The sequence below is a fragment of the Martes martes genome (assembly GCF_963455335.1).
Source record: "Martes martes genome assembly, chromosome: 6".
Taxonomy (NCBI): domain Eukaryota; kingdom Metazoa; phylum Chordata; class Mammalia; order Carnivora; family Mustelidae; genus Martes; species Martes martes.
The window spans coordinates 88,678,056-88,694,230 of NC_137893.1; the positions used below are offsets into that span (position 1 = coordinate 88,678,056).

At 39.1% G+C, this 16,175-nt stretch overlaps 1 protein-coding gene across 3 annotated transcripts in view; it reads left to right on the top strand.

The window, feature by feature from the left end:
* The first annotated feature begins 1,915 nt into the window (after window positions 1-1,915).
* The window catches only part of UBR2 (ubiquitin protein ligase E3 component n-recognin 2), a 124,117-nt gene continuing 109,857 nt past the window's right edge, over window positions 1,916-16,175 (top strand). For all 3 annotated transcript variants that reach the window (XM_080807224.1, XM_080807225.1, XM_080807223.1), the window contains exons 1-2: window positions 1,916-2,368; window positions 11,382-11,641. In XM_080807224.1, the coding sequence (XP_080663350.1) occupies window positions 2,291-2,368; window positions 11,382-11,641 (338 nt within the window). In that variant the 5' untranslated portion in view covers window positions 1,916-2,290. The remainder of the gene's footprint in view (window positions 2,369-11,381; window positions 11,642-16,175) is intronic.

Sequence of the window (16,175 nt, forward strand, 5' to 3'; positions counted from 1 at the left end):
ACCCAACTCAAGAATTTAGAAAAAATATTAAAATCAATCTAAAAGTAATAGAAGGAAGGAAATAATGCTAACAGCAGAAATTTTCTTTATAATCTATTTAAATGGCTTTAATTCTATGTTAGGACCCTTAAAGAGGCATTACCTTTGCTTCCAGGTTATAACAATCCCAGTTTTCCTCCAGCTTGACTCTGACTAGGTAGAGTAACAGTCAAGGAAATTGGGTAAAAAAGAAAGTACCATATAGATCAACATTTCAAGATAACTCATTCTAGATATCTATCCAGATATATGTATTTTTTTTCCTAGACCAAATCATAAGAAAGTATTAAAAATTATTTTCTTCGGGGAGGAGGGACTGGGAGTAAGTGGAGTAGTTTTCATTCTCCTTTTTAAAAATTTTTTTAATGATTTTATTTATTTACTTGAGACAGAGAGAGAGAGCATGTACACACAAGCGGGAGAGGGGAACAGAACTAGATGGAGGGAGAAGCCGACTCCCCACTGAGCAGGGAGCGCAATGAAGGACTCGATCCCAGGATGCTGGGATCATGACCTAAGCCGAAGACAGACAATTAACCAACTGAGTCACCCAGCCAACCCTCATTTTTCCTTTTAAAATATTTCTACATGGGCACTTGGCTGGCTGACTCAGTTAGTGGAGCATATGACTTTTGATTTTGGGGTCGTGAGTTCAATCCCATGTTGGGCATAGCGCTTACTTTAAAAATAAATAGAGAAATAAATAAAATATTCCTACCAGGGCACCTGGGTGGCTCAATCGTTTAAGCATCTGCCTTGGCTCAGGTCATGATCTTGGGGTCCTGGGATGAAGCCCAAGTCCGGCTCTCTGCTCAGTGATGAGCCTGCTTCCTCTTCTCCCTCTGCCCCTCCCCCCTGCTCATGTGTGCTTTTTCCTGCTCTCTTTTGCTCTCTCTCAAAAAAATAAAGTCTTTACAAAATATATTCCTATTAAGTTTGAATTTCTAATCTTTTATTTTCAAAAGCGATAGCAAGACTTATTTGTACTATGAGATTATAGGTGATTTTTATTTCCTAATCAAAAAAGCAAAAACAAAAAGACACTTAGTTAATATTATTATTAAAACAATAAAAACAAAAACATTTCCCAGGCCTGGATTGGGTCAGATCCCCACCCCCCCTCCTTAATTCACAATCCCTTTCTCGCAATTAACTGGCATGCTTGATAAAATGTGCAAGCAATTTTCTGATAAACTCTAAAAGAACTGAAGACTTGTTCTAAGAAACACATTCACCTGTCAGTCAAGACACTACTTACCTCTAACCTAATTTTCTTTTGTACCTAATCTATTTTTATAAAATGTCCCTATCAAGAGTAAATCTTGATAGATTTGGCTTACAGGCTATTTTTCCTTTCCAGCAACATTTATAATAAACTTTGATAAGTGGCCATAACTAAATTACTTGGAAATGTTTTCTTGCCTAGAGTTTAAGTATGTTTCAAACCCTCCAAGAATCTGGGTAATGTCCGCCTCAGTTACAGTCTGAAAGATGAGGGCATGATGAATGACAGGGCCATAGAACTATGGGAATAGAATGTGATTCTTCCATTCTTTCCACGAGTATCTGTCTACCTATGTCAGGCCTTGAAAAGTACTTGAGCGGTTGCCACGTGCCAGGCACCGTTCTAAGATCTGCAGATACAAACAGGAACAAATAGACTGAAGGAATAAAACTACAGTTCCCACAATGTCTTGCTCTTCGGCTTCTTCCCAGGTGAGGGCTTCTTTCCGCCAGTCTCTTCCCAGGATTCTAGTGGTACAGGAAAGCCCCGCCCACTTAGCTGCCATTTGCCCATGTTCTGGTTAAAAGATGGACTACAACTCCCAAAATGCTTCGTGGGGCACCCTATAAGGGCTCCACCTGCTTCCCGGCCGTGTGGCGGAGGACTACAGCTCCCAGAATGCTCGGCTTCTTCTTTTGGGTGTTGTTGCCCCTTTCCCGGTGCCGGACGCGGTAGAAGCTAGCGAGAGTGCCAGGTCCTGGGTTCTCTGTGTCCTTCTCCGGGGCCAGGACGAGGCAGTGACTTGACTTTTGGGCGCCGAGCCCGGAGGGAGCGCAGGAGGCCGCTTTTCCTTCTGCCCGGCTTACCTCAGACTACTCTTCTTCTTCCCCACCCGCGGCCGCCTGGACGACCCCGGACTGACTGCCTGGGGCACGGGTGGCAGTCTCGGCAGCCAGGGCTGTGGCGAGGCCGCGGCCCTCGGGACGGCGGTAGCGGCGCCAGCGCTGGTGAGGAGGAGGAGGGAAGATGGCGTCGGAGCTGGAGCCCGAGGTGCAGGCCATCGACCGGAGTTTGCTGGAATGTTCGGCTGAGGAGATTGCAGGGGTGAGTGCCGGGACCCGAGCGGGGACTTTCGGCCCTCGCAGGCCGCGCCCCGGGGGAGGAACCGACTCCTGGAAATCTTGGAGCAGCTCTTCCCTGACTTGGGGCTACGACCTCGCCGTGCTCTCTGTCCTCGCCTTGTGGGTAACGGCCCGGGGAGGCCACTGTGCCTGCCCTGCTCCTTCCTTCCTTTATCTTCTAATAGGCGGCGGAGCCGTGCTGGGCGCCAGCCACCTTTTTGCCTTTTTGCGTTCCCTTTTTGCCTAGGAGAACCACAGCTCCTCCACTATTCCTCTTTTGCCCCCACGGTCTCATTAGGTCCCCAGCACGAGGGCCTTTGCCCTTTTTGCTAGCTCCTGGAAGAGGGAAGGGGAGACGCTTCCTTGTTTGGGGGTATAATCGTCCTACTTCATCTGCCTAATTCCTTTTCCGCAGATTAGCGGAGCATTGCCTCCTCCACCGAAACATGCTACCCGAACCGTGTTCCTACTTTGTTCTGGGATTGCCCTGGGCACCAGAGGATGCAAACGGCGCTGTTCTCCCTTCATCCCCTGTTCAGTGCATTTTTGCACCGGTTTGGTCAGTCGACAGCGTTGATGAATGTGCGGAAAGTAGTGTCTGGGCGTGTTTACTGAGTGTGAGAAAGCAGTAGTGGAGGCTGGGAGAGTAAAAAAAAATAATTTTTTAGGAGTTGGGGTTAGTTGGGTGGAAAGAATTGTTATGTAACTTTGAGAGAGCAGCTTTCAACAAATGGAAACCAATAAAGTGAGTTTTGGTCACAGCCTAGTGAGAGCGGTTAAATCCCAAACTTAAACATTCAAACCCAGTATTGTAATGAAAGTGTATTATGAATATGCTCTTGTAAGTAGCAGAGTTGTAAAATGATTACTTTAATAAACTTGATGGCATCTTTGCTCAAGAAGGACGGGTAACACCATTAGAACAAATTGTCCAGGAAGGTTATATGGACCACAACAACCTAGGCCTCACCTCTAAGGTCTCCGATTTAAGAAGCTTAGTTTCTGGGGAGGGAGGGACCTTTGAACACTTGTCAACAACTCTAATGTTAGGAACAACATTTTAGTGGGGCCCTTTGGAGCTAGCTGTTGGTCAGTGAGGAGTTCTTTGTGTGACTTGACGAAGACACTAGAGGCAGAGTGGAAGCAGTTGACAGGAGCAGAGGTGAAGAGTTTAATATGTTGTTGAATGATGACTCTTGGATTTTATTTTTTTGAAACCAACTTGTTTAGTGTAGGTCTGTTTTCATTTACTTTTTACTTAATACCGCAACAGCCTGAGGATTTTCATCCCTTATCTGCCTTTCATTTATCAGAGAGATGTGAAAAAAGAAAAAGTGTTACAAGTAAACAGGAAAATGGTCAGAATGACAGCTATTCCCAGTCTGTCACTGTCAGTATCCATATTGATATTTTAATCTGTTGTCTACCTCAAAGTGTTGTTTTTATACCCCCCAAATTATGTGTGTGTTGGCCCAGCGGTACAGGCTGTGTGCTTTATTTTTGCAGTTCTGAAAGTGCAAGCTATCAAGTGATTGGGAGTTTCTCCAACTTGTTGAAGTTCCTGTGAAGACCAGTTATAAACGGTGTTAGAGGGCAGTGCAATAATTCTTGTGCAGGGAAATTCTCAGGCAGATGCAGAGGGAGAAATTAAGGGAAAAGCAATAAAAATTTATTAATTTGAGTTTGTGAAGATCACAATCTGAGCCACATTTTACTTTTGTTCTGTTTACTTTTAAATGGCTTTCTGAACAATAATATGAAAAAATATTTAGTCTAAAGACCAACAAAAGTCCTTAAAGAAGGTGCACACTAATATTAAAATACAAGGCTCTTCCAGCTGTATAACCTGGCCTTACTTTGTGAGAAATTTATTGTCTGTATTTAGTTAAAATGACATACACTTACAGCTGTTCTTTCAGCTTGGGCTACAGCACAGCTCTATATCACAAATTGAAATGAATTAATAAAGTTTTCTCAAGTTAAAAGTAAATTTTAGAGTAAACAAAGCAGTAATTGCTGCCTTTAGACCTTTGTTACTGGTAATTTGTGGGATCACATCCATTTAAAATTACTTAATAGGCTTTTCCCACACTTTATTTACACACTGCTTTTTAAATTTCTATTTTGAGGAGGAAGGACTTTTGTGATTTTATGTATCCTGACAAGCATTCCTCACAAAAGCCTTTAAGCGCTCTCTTCTCTCTTTGATGGTTGTAAGCTTATCAATTATCTTAAAGTGGCCCTCTCTTCTCAGTTTTCTCCTTTTCTTGGTAGAATTGATTGCACAACAATATGACTTTCCCAGCGCTTCTCAAGTCTATCTACATTTTTTACTGCACAGATTTTATTATCATGTGTTCTAGTGGATGATTGTGACTTAAGAAATACATATATTGTTTTTCCCCAAACCTAAAATACATATTCATTATAGTAGTTTTATGTCGAGTTTTATGTCTATATTGGATACTTTTTGCTTTTAAATTTTGACAGTTTTATACATAATTCAGATATATAAATTCAATTTAGGGTGTTTTTATTATATTCACAGTTGTGTGACGTTCACTACAATTTTAGAACATTTTCATCATCCCAAAAAAAAAATCCTATACTTATCAGTAGTCACTTCTGTTTTCCTCTAAACTCCCAACTAAACTACTTATCTATTTTTTGCTGCCATCGATTTGCTTATTCTGGAAATTTCTTTTTTTTTTTTTTTTAAGATTTTATTTATTTATTTGACAGAGATCACAAGTAGGCAGAGAAACAGACGGGGGTGGGGGGAGCAGGCTCCCCGCTGAGCAGAGAGCCCGATGTGGGGCTCGATCCCAGGACCGTGGGATCATGACCTGAGCCGAAGGCAGAGGCTTAATCCACTGAGCCACTCAGGTGCCCCTATTCTGGAAATTTCAAATAGATGGAAGCATAACAATATGTTGTCTTTTTGACTTGTTTCTTTCACTTAGCAAATGTTTACAAGATTCATCCTTGTAGCATATATCAATACCTCATTCCGTTTTATTGCCAAATGATAGTTCGTTATATGACTATACCGTATTTTATTTATCCATTCATCAGTTGATGGATGTTTGGGTTGTTAACACTTTTTGGATATTAGGAATTATGCTGCTGTGAACATTTGTGTTTGTTTTTGTGGGAACATACATTTTAATTTCTCTTGGGCATATATACCCAGGCATAGAATTGCTGGGTTCTATAGTAGTTTTATGCTTAATGTCTTGGGGAACCACTCAGCTGTTCTTCAGAGTGACTGCTTCCTTTTACACTTTAATCAGCAGTATGCGAGTGTTTTAGTGAATTTCTCTGTATCCTTTCCAACCCTATTATCTTTTTGATTATAGCCATTCTGTTGAGTGTAAAGTGGTATCTCATTGTAGTTTTGATTTGTATTTCCCTCATGATTGTTGATGCTGAACATCTTTTCATGATCTTATTGACTGTACATCTTTGGAAGTGTCAATTCAGGTCTTTTGCTTATTTTTAAATTCGATTTTTTCCTTTTATTATTGAGTTTCTATATTATTTTGATTTGTGAATGCTTCATTTCTGGAACTCAGTATGATTTGTTTAAAATTTTTCTTAATCTTAAAATTTTCATTTAGCACTAGTGATTATTGTTTTGTAATTAACTTACATGTTGGTGGTTCTTGTTTGAAAACAAATCAAATGTGGTTGAAGGATACAGTTTTAATTGGGTATAGAATAATAATTAGATACTGTAATAAAAGGCTATCCTCTAGGGATTCTTTCATTTTGGTGTTTATTGTACTCGCTCTCTATCCCAAGGCTTAAATTTAGCATTCAAAAAAGGAAAGCTCCTGGAAACATTGTCATAACATGTTTACTTTAGTGGAATGAGTTGACAGTTTCTTTACTTCCCTTATGGAGGACTTCTAATAAGATAGTGCTTATTACTTTGTTGTGCACATTGGTGTGACAGCCACAAGTGTCTGAAATATTAACATGCAACCAAGTTAGAAATCAGTAGTTTTTCCTGTTGGAGAAACAGTTACCATTAGCTTATGTTAGTGAGGAGAGGAAAGGCTATTGATTTTATTCTTTTTGAGAAATATGAGCCATTATTGTGAAAGGTGGCCAAAAATTTTTTTCCTCCTGTTCAGTTTCTCTTTACAATTTTTTTTTAATCTATACTGTTGCCAGTCACTAATTCAGTATTTCTGGTATAGAATTCTCATGTAAAGGTACTCTGCTTTTTATGTTGTTTAAATTTAAAGAAGTTTGAAATGCCCATTTCAGATCTCAGATCTGTTAGGTGATTTTAAATTTGAAGCATATGCCTGTGTTTTTTAAACCAGATATTTGTATCTTCTTAGTAATTTATAATAATATATTACAAACAGTATTCAGGCTGAAATGCTTTACTAATATGTGATATATTGCCAGCAGATATTATATACAGTAATATACTATTTTATATATTACAATATACAAGTGTTACAGTGATATAGTATAAATATATAACAACATGTAGTTAATATTCTAACATATAAAATATTTCATATAAGAGTGCTGATTTTTTTTTCTTACCCAAAAGTTGATACTAGTTTCTGAATTTTTTGTTTAAGGAATCTATGAACAGGGTGTGCCTTGCTGGCTCCTTGGTAGAGCATACAACTCTTAATCTCAAGGTCATGAGTTCAAGCCCCAGGTTGGTCATGGAGTCTACTTTAAAAAAAAAAAAAAAATTATGAACAGATTTGACCTGTCAGTGTTGTTGGAGCCACAAAACATATAATTTCTTTTAGAAATCATCACCTTTTATTCTCCCTGGATGAAAATGCTTCAAAAGTGGTTTTAAAAAAAATGGGAACATAAACTATAAAAAAAAAATTGTTGTTAAAATAAAACCTTTAAATGTGCTGTAAATTAACATTGCCTGAAGTATAACTTTCTAGCATCATAGGAGTGAATTCTTTCAATCTTAAAGCTTTTTTATCCAGAAAGAAGTTACTTAGGATAATTTTACTGTCTTCGTTCAGATTTTGAAGTAGGGTTTCTGACAATGGGTGAAAAACGGGGCATTTATCCTTAGATACGGCCAAAAGGTATTTTTTTATTTTAATAAACATATAATGTATTTTTATCCCCAGGAGTACAGGTCTGTGAATCGCTAGGTTTACACATTTCACAGCACTCATCATAGCCCATACCCTCCCCAATGTCCATTTCCCCCCCACCACCCTCTCCCGTCCCCCCTCCCCCCCCCAACCCTCAGTCTGTTTCTTGAGATTGAGTCTTTTATGGTTTGTCTCCCTCCCAATCCCATCTTTTCATTTTTTCTTTTCCTACCTCCCCCCAACCCCCCCCTTGCATCTCCACTTCCCCATATCAAAGAGATCGTATGATAGTTGTCTTTCTCCGATTGACTTACTTCGCTAAGCACGATACCCTCTAGTTCCATCCACGTCGTCGCAAATGGCAAGATTTCATGTCTTTTGATGGCTGCATAGTATTCCATTGTGTATATATACCACATCATCTTTATCCATTCATCTGTTGATGGACATCTAGGCTCTTTCCACAGTTTGGCTATTGTGGACATTGCTGCTATAAACATTCGGGTGCACGTGCCCCTCCGGAGCACCACGTTTGTATCTTTAGGATATATACACAGTAGTGCAATTGCTGGGTTGTAGGGTAGCTCTATTTTCAGTTTTTTGAGGAACCTCCACACTGTTTTCCAGAGTGGTTGCACCAGCTTGCATTCCCACCAGCAGTGTAGGAGGGTTCCCCTCTCTCCGCATCCTCGCCAGCATCTGTCATTTCTTGACTTGTTAATTTTAGCCATTCTGACTGGTGTGAGGTGGTATCTCATTGTGGTTTTGATCAAAAGGTATTTTTTAGCCCAGAGAATTAGATTTTAGGTTGCTTATTGGTTGATGAGTCTTTACCTTTTACTATTGACTACTTTTTTTTTTAACTCATCCTTTTATAATTGCTGAATTTTGTGTGTGTGTGTGTGTGTGTGTGTGTAATTTTGATTGCAAGTCACTTCTCAAAAGAGAGATAATCCTTAATCCTGTGGGATTATCTCCCAAGAAGTGCTGTTGTTTTAAGAGTAGTTTAGTCTTTCCTCCTTGCATAAAGCAAACAACTAAATTGGTAACATTTGAAAAAGATAGTTTCTCTTCAGGATAAAAACTTTTTTCACTGTGCTCCCTAAGAAGCTTCAGTTCAGTCCTTTAATTTACAAACAAAATTCTTACATTTTTAGTACACATGAAAATATGAAGTTGACTAGAAAGTTAATATATACCACCTCAGAAATATTTAAAACTTCTCTCTCTATATAGTTATTTTTAGAAGGAAGGAAGTGGGTCAAGACTGTACAAGTAAGAGTTAAAATGAAGACCTTATAGTGTTGTCTTACGGTGTTAGACATTACTAGAATGTAAACTCTTTTAACAAGGATGTAATGTAAATTTTGATTGTAATCCATAGGTAAACATGGGGCATGTGAGTTAGCAGCTCTGTTAACTGCATCTTTGTAGAAGTGAGTCCTTTCATGTATTCTGATTTTAAATTTTTGCCTGGTTTAGAGCCAAAATAAGGTGCAAATACAAAAAGCAGTATGGGGGACAAATAAACATACAGACAGAATTGATGGAGATCATTGACAATACAGGGAACAGACTTAAGATGTAAGGAAGTAAAAATGGAAAGGAAAGGAGGTGGTTTGAAGGGTGCCTTACCTAGGGCTTATTTGGTTTGGTTTTTAGAGATTGCAGGCCTGGATCTGTTATCTCTGCTTTCATTAAAGCCACAAGTAGCATCTTTCTGCAATATCAATGCGTATGATAGTAAGTAGTATAAACATGTTTATAGTCACTCTGGTAAAAGATTTTACTAAATGCCCACTGGCGCTGGGTTCTATTTTAGACCTAGGGGAATTGGGAACGGGTGATGGGAATGAGGAATGGGATGAGCAGGCATCTTAGAGAATGTGAAACATGGAATTCTGAAGAATGAGTAGAAAATAACCTGTAAAGCAGAGAGAAGAGCACTACAGGTCAGGAGGAGGAAACAAGTATGACAGAGGCAGAAGACCTTATAGATCATGTCGGGGACTTCACTTGATCCTAAATGCAAGGGGAAGCGGAATGACATGATCAGATTGACGTTTTGCAAGAATCACTCTGGTAGTGAGGTTGGAAAATGGGCTGTGCAAGGGCAAGACTAACGGGGATGAAGGAAGATTTTCAGGTTTTTCTGGCCCGCTTTATGTTGGTGTGGTTACTTAGGTAGATGCTTGTATCTAAAATAGGGAAGTGGAGGAAATAGGTTTTTTGTTTGTTTGTTTGTTTTAAAGATTTTATTTATTTATTTGACAGAGAGAGATCACAAGTAGACAGAGAGGCAGGCAGAGAGAGAGAGAGGGAAGCAGGCTCCCCGCTGAGCAGAGAACCTGATGTGGGACTCGATCCCAGGACCCTGAGATCATGACCTGAGCCGAAGGCAGAGGCTTAACTCACTGAGCCACCCAGGCGCCCCGGAAATAGGTTTTTGAGAAGGGGTAGTGGAGATCATAAGTTCAATTTTAGACCTATTGAGTTGGTGTTTGAATCAAGAGAAACTTTCTTCTATTTCCCTCTACACTTAACAATACCTGTGGCCACTGAATGTGTGAGTTTTTCCCCCATACTAAGCAGTTTTCTAATTCCCTACAGACGCCAAGTGGGTGTCTTACAATTCTGACACCATCCACCTGGAATTAGAATCAGATCCCACAGATTAAGGGCACAGTCCCACAAGACTGACCCCCTCACCACCTAAGATGCCAGTCACAAACAGTGGGTCGTCAGGTTACCTAGAACTTCTCTCTGACTTGGCTACAAATTGAGGGTTCCCATGACCCCCTCTTCGGGTTCAATAATTTGCTAGATTGGCTCACAGAAGTCAGGGAAATGGTTTATTTAATAAATTACTGGTTTATTGTAAAATGATACAACTCGGAAACAGCAGATGGAAGAGATGCATAGAGCAAGGTATGTGGGAAGGGGTGCAGAGCTTCCATGCTGAATCTGGGTGCACCAGCCCTTCTGGGTTCACCAATCCAGAAGCTCTTTGAACCCCAACATAGAAGTTTTTATGGAAGCTTCATTATGTAAGCATAATTAGCAAACCATTGGCCGTTAATGATTAGCTCAACCGGGAGCACCTCTCCCCTCCCTGAGGTTGGGGGTGGAGGCTATTATTTCCAACCTTATCACATGCTGTGTTCCCCTGGCAACCAGGTATCCATCCCTAGGGGCTTTCCAAAAGTCATCTTATTAACCTCAGCTCTAGTTCAGTTGAAAGGAGATTAATTATCACAGGTAGTTGGACATCAAAGTTTGGGACAGAAAAGTAGCTTTTGTTTTTGAGCAGAGAGAGCAAAGGGGAAAGGGTTTACAGAGTCATTGATCAGGGAAAGAAGGCATAATTGATAGAACAAAGTCCCTCATAGATTCCTATTCATAAGAGACTGGTGTATCATTTATTAATCAGTGAGAAGTGTAAGTAGGCATAGTGTAAGGCAGTTCATGTTCATTGCATACTCTTCCTGTTAGCAAACTGACATGAGAACCCAAATCACAATCAGTATATTTGAGCAAAGCATTAGAGTGGAAGTCAGATGGGCATAATGGTTTGTGTCCTACATGATGATTTGTTGTGTCATTTTCCTATAACTGCCTACAGAAGGTTGCTTCAAGAGTAATTTTGAGGAGAGGGATCATTTTACTTTAAAGTAGAATTCTCAAATAGTGGCATTTTAATAAAGTTCTAAATGAATTTTACCCTTTTTGGAAAGAAAACATGGTTATGAGTTGTCAGCAAAATAATTTGTGATTATCTTAATCGCTGTTTTTGTACTAAAGGAATATATAGTAGGTTTATCCAGATGAGCAGTTTGACATTGTTTAAACCTAATTTTTCTTTTTTCTCTTCTTTTCTTTTCTTTTTTTTTTTTTTTAAAGAAATGGCTGCAAGCAACTGACCTCACTAGAGAAGTGTACCAGCATTTAGCCCACTATGTACCCAAAATCTACTGCAGGGGTCCCAACCCTTTTCCACAGAAGGAGGACATGCTGGCACAGCATGTTTTGTTGGGACCAATGGAATGGTACCTTTGTGGTGAAGATCCTGCATTTGGATTTCCAAAACTTGAACAAGCAAACAAACCTTCTCATCTTTGTGGTCGTGTTTTTAAAGTAGGAGAACCTACATACTCTTGCAGGTAAAATACTGTAGTTTTCTTTCTAAAAGGCTCTTGTTTTTACTTTTTTTCCTGAAACTTTATGTTTTTGTTTTTAAATTATGAAATATTTACATATTAAGAAAGTCTGCACAAATATGTATGGCTTATTAAATAATCATGAAACAGATATTCATGTAATTATTTTCTAGGTCAAGATACAGAACATCAGGGGCGCCTGGGTGGCTCAGTGGGTTAAACCTCTGCCTTTGGCGCAGGTCATGATCTCAGGGCCCTGGGATGGAGCCCCACATTAGGCTCTCTGCTCACCGGGGAGCTTTCTTCCCCCTCTCTCTCTCTGCCTGCCTCTCTGCCTACTTGTGATCTCTGTCTGTCAAATAAATAAAATCTTTAAAAAAGAAAAAGAAATAGAACATCATCAGCATTCCAGAAAACCACAGTATGTTTTCCTCCTGCCCTGTATTTAACTGCTGCCCAGACTGTTAAAATAATCATTTCTTTGCTTTTCTTGATAGTTTTCTAGCTGGTGATGTGATTTTTTTTTTTTTTTTAATGTTGAGAATTGAGTGTACAAGGGCAGAAGATGGAGAGGAAGGTGCCCTGTCTCCTTTAAAACCATCTATTCCTATTTCACAGAACTAGTCATTGTCAACAGTTTCTTATGTGTCTTTCCAGAAATTTTTAATGCATAGTCAGGCCCATATATATGGCTATCTTATACATATATACAAACATACATACAAAAGGGAGTATGTGTTATATATTCTGGGCTAAATTTTCCTTTCTGTATTTAACAAAGTCTCGACTTCTGTCCCTATAAATTGGTATAGCTAGATAATATTCCACTGTGGTTGTACTATTTATAGAGGCATTATGTAACATTTCTTTTCCTTAACACTTTTTTCTATAAGACTTAAATTTATTAAGATCAGGATGCGTGCGTGGCTCAGTTGGTTGAGTGGCTGCCTTCGGCTCAGGTCATGATCGCAGCGTCTTGGGATCGAGTCCCACATCGGGCTCCTTTCTCCGCGGGGAGCCTGCTTCTCCCTCTGCCTTTACCTGCCACTCTGCCTGCCTGTACTCTCTCTATTTCTCTGACAAATAAATAAATAAAATCTAAAAAAAAAAAAAATTTATTAAGATCAGTTTTGGTTAAGGCCTGTAAGTGTCTGTGGTAGTCTTCTTTATAAGCATCATTAGAATACCAGTGGAGGTCTTTCTATATTTTGAAATATTGTTAGATTTAGTTTTTTGTTTGTCTTTATAAAAACTTCTTTGCGTTCTCTATTGATGTTTGCAATAGATTTAGTTTAACATCACGATGTACAGACAAGGAAACTAAGATCCACTTGTTCCACTAATGTCTTTTGTAGCAAAAAGGTCCATTTTCAACACATGTATTTGAATGTCATATCTTTTAATCTTTGATCTGGAGTGTTTTCTCGGGGTTTTTTGTTGTTGTTTTGGTGTGGTTTTTGTTTTGTTTTTTTGAATTTCATGATCTTGATACTTTTGAAGATTATAAGCCAGTTATTTTTTAAATGTCCATTTAGGTTTGTCTGGCCCACTTTATGTTGGAGTTCGGTTGCATCTTTCACAGGAATATCACAGAAATCACATGTTCTCATTTTCATTTTACCCTGTCAAGTAGCATGTGATTTTGATTTGTTTGATAACTGGTGATACTAATTTTGATCTCTTGATTAAAGTGGTGTCAACAAGACTTCTCTGCTATGAAGTTACTCTTTTACTCTTTGTAGTCAGTAAGTATTTTGTGGGGAGGTACTCTAAGATACTAAATATCCTGTTTCTTATTAAACATTCATTTTATTCATTTATTTATCTCAGTATATATTCATGGAATCCCATTCTTATGTTCAAATAGTTCTGTATTTGACTATTGGGAGGCCGTTCAAGCTGTCTTCTTTGTTCTTTTCACGTCCCCATCATTTTTTGAACACTTCTTGTTCTAACACAAGATGTTTAGGGCACATCTTGAACTTTCTCTTGTCCCAGACCTGAAATCAGTCATTTCTTCAGGGAGCCTTGTTCCTTTTCAGTAGACATTAGTATTAAGAAATAAAATACTAAAAAAAAAAAAAAAATACAATACTAGGTGTGCTTGTTGCTATTGGTATGTCAATAATTCCAGGCCATCTCAGTGGATCTGTAATTTATAGATGTCTGTAGATACATATTGAAAGAAATACTGAAAATCATGCATTTGCAGTAATTTCTCTAGTCCAATCCAATGCCACAGCCTTCTCTCTTGTTTTCTCCCTTTGCATATTTTTAACTTCTGTCTCTGATGAATCCGATTCCCATTATCCTAAAAATATTTATTTGAGGGACGCCGGGTGGCTCATTTGGTTAAGCAGCTGCCTTCGGCTCAGGTCATGATCCCGGGGTCCTGGGATCGAGTGCCGCATCAGGCTCCTTGCTTGGTGGGGAGCCTGCTTCTTTCTCTCCCTTTGCCTGCTTGTGCCCTTTCTCTGTCTCTGTCAAATAAATAAATAAAATCTTAAAAGAATTTTTTTTTATTTGATCATTTACTTACATACAACCATTCTTCGCTGCTGCCACCACTGCCTTATCCCATTTCGGCTCCACACCCTATGCTAGGTCATGGTAGCCTTCCCTCACCCCTCATTAGGACAGATCTAAAAGAAGTCTTTAAGATACATACATGGTCATGACCTTTGTGTTGAATGAGCTAGATGTCTGCCTTGACAAGAAGTTCAGAGTCCTCTAGCACTGTTGGCTGGACTTGAGTTATCTCTGTGGCACTCTTGATTCCCTAGCAGCCATTCTCTGAAGAGTGTTATTTCTCTTGTGTGTGCAGCCCAACCCTCAGCCAAGAACTCATCCGTAGGTGGCCTCCATATAGACTTCTGTCCTTTCCTGGCCCCACCCGACCTGTATACATTTCCACTCTTGTACCCTGACCCAAGGTTTCTAGCTCTTTTACCTGCCCCCAAATTTGATCTAATCTCAGCTCAGTGGGACCTTCCTGTACTGCTTAGATTCTAGCTCACTGTGCCACAGGTGGGAATTTACCCCCTCAATGAGAGAGCCTTATGTATTTATCCAGTTTTATGGCTGTGTAGAGTGGGAGGTTGGTTGAGTACTAGTTATTCTGTTGTAACCAGAAGTGGAAGTTCCAATATTTATTTTAACAATGTTGCTTATGTTTGTTGAGCACCTTTGAGGCTCCACATTTAATGCTAAGTGTTTAATATGAAATCATGTTTAATCCATCTACAAACTTCTGAGTTAATATCCCTGAGGAGACTAAGGCTCAGAGTGGTTAAGTGACTTAACTTGCAGTCATAAAAATTGAAACCAGGGGGCTCTCAGACTCTAAAATCCATTATCTTTTCATTTTACCTTTGATAGATTCTCATATATTGGTCTCTTATGAATTTTTTATTCATACTCAGTAAAAGAGGAAACAATAGGAAAAATGTTGTTTTTCTTGTAACTAAATCTAGTTCCCAAATTCTGAGAGATGTTCTTTGTTGCTAAGATGTTAGTATATAAAATGAAGACTGTGAACTAGGTAGTTTTGTTTTTTAATGGTTTTAGACAAAAAATCAGCAATCCTTTTTGTGGTCATTCCACTGGTCCCAGAAACTCACTAGCACTTGATTCCTAAGCAGAAAATCAAGTTGCATGATAGTACTTCTGTACTACAAAGTACCTGCAAAGAATATTAAATAAACTTATTTGGGCTGGAGAAGGAGCTTTTGGTGACGGTATTGTGAACTGGGCCTGAATCTTTTTTCCCTCATTATTCCCAGTTAGACTAGTCTGTAGGATATTCTTTCCCCATTGCAGATGTTTGGCACTAATAATAGCCTCATACATATTAGGTGCTTAGCAAATATTTATTAAGGAAATGTCTGTTATATTGTTCAAAGTACAGAGGACAGTTTTAAGGATATTTTGCTTTTCCTACTTTAGTTAAATTTCTTGAGTGTTCTTATTTTTTGCCTATTTCCATACCTGCCTGGTGGCAATATCATATTTATTGTAAGCCAGCTACTTTGGGAGGTGTTACTCATGATTATGTATAAGAAATCCTTCCCATTCTAGATTTTACAACTTTGACTATTCATTCTTCTATCCAGCCAAATCATTAATAGGACAGCTGGTGCTCCTGGTACATAGCGCATTAATCTCTCTTATGAATTTATTGCCACCTCATTTATCTTTTAACCATAGGCACATTATTCAGAAATTTTGTTAGTCCCAGAAATTCATATGTGTCAGTGTGGGCCCATCCCATGGGAGAAGAGGTTGGGTACAGGTTTGAATGCTTTATATGGAGATCTTGATTAAATTGACAGGGTTCTGGGATCTTCCATTACTAGAAGAAGAGGAAATAAGAAGAACCTTGTCTTCAAAAGTGACTGTGGAATAGGCCTTTGGGAGCCTGGAGGAGTGGAGTGGAATGGCAGGAAGAGGAATATATTTATTCCCTCAGTGAAAATGGTGCACTGAAAAGCTATTTTCCTGTATTGGAAGGTTAGGTGTGCATAAAGGATTTGTGGGT